Below are 8,110 nucleotides of genomic sequence, written 5' to 3' on the forward strand. Positions count from 1 at the left end.
ATTATTATTATTATTATTATTATTATTATTATTATTATTATTAACAATAATGAATAGTAATGGTAATAATAACATATGTATTTTTAAAAGGTTGTGTGAGCATACACACAGCCACCCAAATTGCATCTGGAATGTTAGCAAACCCTCTTCACACTCTTATTCATGGGACGAGAGGCCGTGCCCAGAAAGGAGTGGTGGGGCGATACCACGGCCTCTGCGGCTTCCCCTGACCCACCCCCCAACATCGACAGATCCGACATGGGCAACTGAGCTATGTGCATAGGCTTCAGTGCCAGGGAAGCTGAAACCCCCGCATATAGCATGCCCACATTGTGGCTGATACAGTCCCTCATGCAGCAAGAGACACGGCTGATACACCCGTTGCAAGCAGGTCCTCATCTGGAAAACAGCGAGTGCTGTGTGTAAGCCACAAAAATGTGATTATTGACCAAGGGAGCATAGCTGTCAAGTTTCGGATTTGAAAATAAGGGATCAGCAGTCTCACCTATCCTGGGGACAGTCACATGTCAGTGGTGGGCGGAGCCAGAAGCAAAAGTGGGCGGAGCAGCAATGTGAACTCCAAGCGGGCTTGGGCTTGGAGCGGAGCAAAGAGGAGGGCAGCCATGTGCTCTGTGTGATGGAGCCCCATCGTCTTCTTGTCTGATCCCATCAAAACAGGACAGGAAGCAGCAGCTGCTCAAGGGCAGCCAGGCTCCGCCCACCAGCTAACCCTATTGCCCGGCTGAGGGACTCGGCGGCAACGGATAGGGGCTGATGCAGGGGGAGGAATACACCCCCCTGTAAGCACAGGAAATGGCTCCCACTTGCTTTGAGGGCTGAGGCTTTTCTCTCCAAGTAGGCGAGGTCTTCCCACCCAGTCCCTGGCCAGCAGGGGAGGAGCTGCTTCCATTAAAAACGGGAAATTTAAGGGAAATAAAAAATAAGGGAGAGCAGCGGGAAACTGCTTGAAATAAGGGAGAATCCCGGGGAAAACGGGATACTTGACAGCACTGCAAGGGAGATCTTTTCAAGAAAACACTGGAGACTGCTCTTACCTTTTTGTTCCCAAAATAAATTTATGTAAAGCAAGGGTGGCCCTCCAGATGTTTAGCACTATAACTCCCAAGCTGGCTGGGGCTGATGGGAGTTGATGTCTGACGACACCCAGAGGGCCCCACCTTGGCTGTTCCTGCTGCAAAGCACCCGAAGGCTTGGCATTAAGCCTTGGTGTTTTCCATCACGAGGAGTGGCATTCTAGCTTCTAAACAAGTTACAGACTGAGAAGAACCAGAGGTAATATGTAGAGGTTGCAGGAAAGGGCTTCTGCAGTCATAGGGGCCACTCATGGGGTTAGATGTTTTCACACTGAGCAGGGCATAGCAGAGGCACACGTCTCTCTTTGAGTATCATCAGCCTGCCACAGTGTGTTGTAAATATTTGATAGCAACTTCTGCTGCTAGAAATATCCAGACTTGGCCATTGCTGCAAACGGGGATAGACAGATGGTGGCTTCCTCTTTTTCTCCTCCACCTCCCATGGAGAGTAAAGCTATTTCCTTTCACAATAAGGCTGAGCTCTGTCAGCCTGGGGGTGGAGGGGTGGGGTGGGGTGTGCGAGACCTTGTAGCTGCTGCCAAAGGAGAGTCCAAGTCTTGAGGCCTATTTGGCTGGTTTTGTTTCAGTGAAAGGGTATCATTAAAACATGACGGAGAAGCCCTTCCCATCCAGCTTCTGGGCATGGCTGCATATGCTTAACTGCATAATGACTTGAGAAAATTGGCATAATGTCCCACCACCACCAAAGTTCTCTTTTTTTAAAAAAAAAAAAATTATTATTATTTTATACTATACTACAACAAGAAAATCAAACATACATTCACATACATTTTCCAATTTTGGCTAGCATAGCCGTGACTTCCCTCAGACATTCCACATGGCTTTCAAAATTATATCTTAGTATTGTACTTCTTTAATCTACCATTGCTTATATTATCATAAATCTCATACATACTCTAACTACCATACTTACAATGATATTTCTACACATTAACTACAAAACTTCTTGAAGTCCTATTAGCGTATTCAATTGCAAATTGTCTTTCAAATAATTCGTAAACTTTAACCAGTCTTTGATGAATTTCTGGTCCCGCTGTTCCCAGATTCTTCCCGTCATTTTATCCAGTTCTGCATATTCCATCAGTTTCACTGTCCATTCTTCTTTCGTCGGTAATTCTTCTTGTTTCCACCTTTGTGCTAGCAAAATCCTAGCTGCAGTCACTGCGTATTGGAAAAGCTTAATGTCCTTTTTTTCAATGTCTGTACCTACAATACCTAGTAAAAAGGCTTCAGGTTTCTTAACAAAATTATATTTCAACATTTTTCTTAACTCATGATATATCATATCCCAATATACTCTCACCTTCTTACACTCCCACCACATATGACCACCACCAAAGTTCTCAGAACACTCTTTACAAACACAAATCCATTTTTTGTTCCCCCAAAGTGCATTGTATCATGGTAAGTGTGGAAGAGGTGCAATGAGCTTGGCTTTCTCTTTCATCTCAAATGGAGAGAGACTCAAAGCAGATGCCAAGGTGGCATGGAAAACAAGAAAGTAGGAAGTGAGGTCAGAAATTTTAGTCTGAAGGGAGGTCAGCACAGGATAAATGGATAGTCTAGGAAGCTAGGAGGTTCCCCTCTGTAGCCTCCAGTCGGGGGCATAAGAAGGGCGGGTGGGGCAGTCCGACCCAGGTGCCACCATGGAGGGGGGTGACAAACGATCAAGGAACAATTACTGCCCTACAAGGGCGGTTCATAAAAAAAACAACTTTTTTTAAAAAAAAAAACAATGTCTGCTCCAAAGGTCTTATCTTACTACACAAGGGATTATATAGCTATATCTGAAATTTCATGCATATCAGTTAATATCTTGACCCTCCTCCGTGAAAATAACTGTTTACTTGGCTGTTTCCATATGTCATGAAGGCTGAAATTTCAATTCAGTGGAGCCAAAACACAATCCATCCTGTAGATTTAAGTATCTGTCCACAGTCGCCTGCTTGTTATCAGGGGCCCAGAATAATCCACTTTCCTTTGTAAGAAAATATGAAATAACGTAAAACCATTTTTGCAGGCAAATAAAAAATAAAAAATAAATGTGGGGGGGGTCGGGTGACAAGAAATTTTCCGCACTGGGTACCACCTGACCTTCCTACACCTCTGCCTCCAGTGCAAGCTTAGCTGCATCCAAATACTTCCAGCATTTCATAGCTATGTAACAGTCAGAAACCAGCATGTTAAGCTTTGCCCAGTGTTGAATAGCCAATCAAATAACCATCAAAGCATTCCTGACAAATGGCTGTCAAGCCTGTGCTTAAAGACCTCCAAAGAAGGAGACTCCACCACACTCCTTGGCAGCAAATTTCACTGTCAAACAGCTCTTACTGTCAGGAAGTTCTTCCTTATGTTTAGGTGGAATCTTCTTTATTGTAGTTTTAATCCATTGCCCCATGTCCACTTCTCTGGAGCAGCAGAAAACAACCTTTCTCCCTCCTCTATATGACATCCTTTTATATATTTGAACATGGCTATCATATCACCCCTTAACCTTCTCTTCTCCAGGCTAAACATACCCAATATTAATAATACAGATAACTACATATTAATAATTAATAATATTAATATTAATAATACAGATAACTACAATACATATATAACAGAACTACAATATCTTGTAATCAATTTTAGGCACTTATCAACATCTGTTTTCATGAAAATTTGGGAATAACCTATACATTTAAATGACAGAAAAATTTAAAGAATGTTAAAAAGCAGGAGCTTTTCACATAGATATTTACCAAGCAAGACCTAAATATTTACAAGTAACCAAAATATATTTCAAATTACCTAATCATACCACAACTTTTTAACACCCCTCAAATCGGGATTTTTAAAGATGAAAAATTCAACACGCCCTAATAGCCATGCCAGCAAAAACTTCAGTGCTGATTTTTGCCAACCAGGCAATCGTTAAAGGTATAGGGGACATGCCGGGGGGTGGGGTGGGGTGGAACTGGCAACCTCAACTTTAATCCAAGTGAAAGACCAAACGACATGTGACTGTATCCCAAGTATGATTTGGATCAGGGCCATGTATTTGGGAAGAGGGGTTAACCCTTTACCTTCATACCTATTCCCAGAATGAAGATTGCCTGCTCCCTGTTTTGCCACTCCAGTATATGTTCCAGCTCCATACATTATTACTGCAGGAATCACTGTTGTTGCAACACTGACTCTCACCACAACATGCCAAGGGTGGATGTTACCCATAAACCTATAAACACCCGTGCACAAGTACCTGATTGGGCCAGAGTTTCCCAGTGGGTGCAAGATGTGTGTTTCCACACATATTTCTACCTTTGAGGCTTTTTCTTGCTGGACTTCATTCCTCATCATCCTAGCAGACAGTTTTGTTGGGAGTCACATTGTATTGCTTTCGGGGACTTCGGGGCATCCTCTTCCACCTGTGGGGTTCCAGGGCATCCTGGCCACAGTAAATGAAGCAACACCGGTTTACACCAACTGAAAATCTGGTCCCTAAGGGCTGCACTTAAGACCTAAGCTTCTGTCAAGAAAATCAACCTTTGAAGATGTTTCTTGGCCTGGATAGATAGATTATTTTTGTGTCTTCCTCACTCGAAAAGTAATAAATATTTTAGTGGGCAAGTCTTCAATTTCAGCAAAATGAAAATCTGTGTGCAGTAAACTCTTCAATATTTTTTTTCCTCTCTCTCTCTCTTTCTCCTTCCTTTACAGCTTGATCACTCATGGCTTTGGGACGCCTGCGATATGTGCTGCCCTCAGCACTTTCCAAACTGTTCTCAGTGAAATGCTGAACTACTTGGAAAAACACACGGCACACAAAAATGGCGGAGCAGCAGAATCCGGCCAAGGACACGCCAACTCGGAGAAAGCCCCCCTGCGGAAAACTTCAGAGGCTGCTGTGAAAGAGGGCAAAACAGAAAAGACAGACTAGCTACATCAAACAGAATCTATTTCCAGAGAACCTTGCTGCTGATATTTTTTTTAAAACATATATCTATCTCTATATATATAGATCTACTTATATATCTATATCTATATATCTCATCAAAAGTAATTTGGCTCCAGTGGACCAAACTGAATTTGGGGAGGGGGAGGTTTTTTAAAACCCACCACCCCTGCTCTCCCCAAGGACAGCTATGTACAGTAACTGTGGGATGAAACAGTCACTTTTTTAAAAGCTTCTCTCTCTCTCTCTCCTCTCTCTCTCTCCTCTCTCTCTCTCTCTCTCTCTCTCTCTGATGTTTTGTGTGTGCGCGCACACACACACATTTGATCATTCCAAATGATACACTGACACTCCCCCTCCCCACCTTAGCACTTCCAGACTTGGAAGAAACAGCACAATTCTGACCTATCACAGGCTAACGCTGAAACACTTTTTCTGATTGGACAGCCTAGTTGGAGACTAAAAGAATATGGCATCCTGGGATATGCAGCCCCCCCAGGTGAACTTGCGTCACATCATCACCCATTCAATGGACGAAACAGAGAAGAGTGCCTCTTTCCATTTGCCCCCACGAGAGACAATATGGAAGCATGTCTTGCATAGGAGGTGGAAGAACTTGGAGATATTTCAGATAACAAGCACTGCATTGTTTGGACTGAACACTGAGGCCTGGGAGCTTCTGATAGATGGATCCACACCAGAATGATGTCAAAGCCCGTCAACGATTTGTCATTCCAGCCTTGGTGCCTTCTCTTGGGAGGGTGTGGCCACCGAGTCCATAGCCTTCTTACCGCTAGCTAGGAGAAGTTCAACTAAATAAGAGCTGGAGCTTCTGACCATCTTTCCCACCTGCCCTTAATCTTAGCAGCTGAGTTCTGTGCCTGCAGAAAACCGTAAACAGCTGTATGCTCTGCTGGATCCGAATAGGGGACTGGAGAGATCTAGTGTGTTGCTGTGATGTCACAATGTTTCTCTCCCCCCCCCCATTCAATGGCTTGTACGATCATGCTTCAGCCACACTGTTCAGCTCTTCTCGCGGGGGTGGGGTGGGGGGTAGGATTGCTCCTTCCAGCTCTGCCCCAATGTGCTTCTGATGCAGTATCCTGCAGGCATACAAATGTGTGTGTGTAAGTTCTGACTACACAATCAGGAAAGGTCCCTGATCACACAGACAGAGCCAACAGTTTGCACATGTGTGGGGCATCATTTGTGCAGACACCATGCTGAATGTGCATAAGGAGTGAGGGCAAGGCCAGAAGGCATGAGCATGGAAGTTGCTGCTCCCCCTTTCCCTGCTTATTCAGAAAATGTCTTAATAGTGCCAAATGCCCCCCCAGAACACACATTCCTAAACTCAAGATTCGTTACAGACCAGCACATTATCCAATTCAATAATCTGATTCAGAAGTAGCCATTTGTAGCAGCCGTGCCCAAGACAGCCAGAGAGTTATAATTTTCTAGCTGTTTCATGATTCTGACACTTAATGCCTCAGCTTTTGCCAGGCTCATTCTGTTTCTGTTAGGTTCATTAAAGGAGTGAGAAAAAGCCTTCTAGCTGTGGCTTATAATAAAGTTGGGCTTAAAATTTGCTTTCCCAGACATCTGCTGAAAGTCTGGTTTGCTATTCTGGGCTCAGGTTCATTCAGCTAGACTTAACATATGCGCATGTTGGTCCTGGAACACCAAATCTGCTACACACACACACACACACACACACACACACACACACACATACACTGCTCACTGCAGAAACTAGAGCACAACCTTATTGTTCTCAATTGTCTTCCTTCCTTTTCTTAAAAATAGTATGGTGTTCTGACATTCCAAATACTCACAAAACTTACCCAAATCCAGAGTAAAACCAACTTTTCAGGATCAAAATGTAATAGGATAGCTAACTTTGCCACTAGTTCTTCCAGCTAAGCCTTACACAGTGGTTAGATATGCAGGAACTAGCAGGTCACACTTGAGCCAACTGCTGCAGATCTATATTCTGCCCTAATCTCAGTTGCCCAACCCAGCTGAAATGTTGGCAAGTTTAGATTTATAAAACACCCTGACGTGATGTGCATCACACACTTAATTCCTGCCAGTAGAGAGGAATCCCACAGAGCTGGTTCTGATTATACTTCCACACATGGGCGTAGCCGGGGGGGGGGGGCAGGGAGCAGCTGCCCCCCATCAAGTAAAACAATAAAAATACATAACTGACTGACTAATCATGTCGGTACTGCCCCACTAACAAAAATCTTGACTATGCTCCTGCTTCCAGTGTGGTGTAGTGGTTAAGAGCAGTAGTCTTGTAATCTGGGGAACCGTGTTCGCGTCTCCGCTCCTCCACATGCAGCTGCTGGGTGACCTTGGACTAGTCACACTTCTTTGAAGTCTCTCAGCCCCACTCACCTCACAGAGTGTTTGTTGTGGGGGAGGAAGGGAAAGGAGAATGTTAGCCGCTTTGAGACTCCTTTGGGTAGTGATAAAGCGGGATATCAAATCCAAACTCCTCCTTCCACACACCCAGTTTGCATACACACACTCATATGAGTGGCCTGCTTGTTTGAACAGTACAACACTCGAGCGTTGGATTCACATGAGAACATGGCTCCTCCTCTGTGCATTGGAAAATGCAAGCCATTTTTCAATACACGGAGTTGATCTCATATGAGTCCATGGCTCTGGTATAATACTGCTTGCCAAAGTAGACTGCATGGTGGGTTTTTGTGAGGTGTCAAAAGTTAGCTGCGCTCTCTCTCTCTCTCCCTTGCACTCTCTCTCTCTCTCTGTCTCTCACACACAGAATTGACAAACCTCTTGGTATCAAGAAGTTTTACCTGAGGTCTCTCCTCTTGTGTAACTTAATCCCATTTAACCCTCCCTTCTAAGGATTCACCATTTTTGTTAAATATGGTGGTGATTATTGCTTTTGTGCAGCAGATACCGGGGTCCCCTGTAGCCATCATTTGTAACACCCTGGCTGTGACCCGCAGGCATGAATGACCAGGGACAGCCTTGGTGGCTGTAATTTAGAAATACTGGTGCTTTTATCCAATCAAGAGAG

The 8,110-nt window shown here is 44.2% G+C and overlaps 1 protein-coding gene across 1 annotated transcript in view; it reads left to right on the plus strand.

Moving 5' to 3' along the window:
- The window catches only part of TFAP2D (transcription factor AP-2 delta), a 44,941-nt gene extending 39,647 nt beyond the window's left edge, over positions 1-5,294 (plus strand). Inside the window, 1 exon segment of the mRNA XM_033142673.1 lies at positions 4,818-5,294. Within this exon segment, the coding sequence (XP_032998564.1) occupies positions 4,818-5,037 (220 nt within the window). The 3' untranslated portion in view covers positions 5,038-5,294.
- The last annotated feature ends 2,816 nt before the right edge of the window (positions 5,295-8,110 follow it).

Source organism: Lacerta agilis, chromosome 3 (assembly GCF_009819535.1).
Source record: "Lacerta agilis isolate rLacAgi1 chromosome 3, rLacAgi1.pri, whole genome shotgun sequence".
Lineage (NCBI taxonomy): Eukaryota > Metazoa > Chordata > Lepidosauria > Squamata > Lacertidae > Lacerta > Lacerta agilis.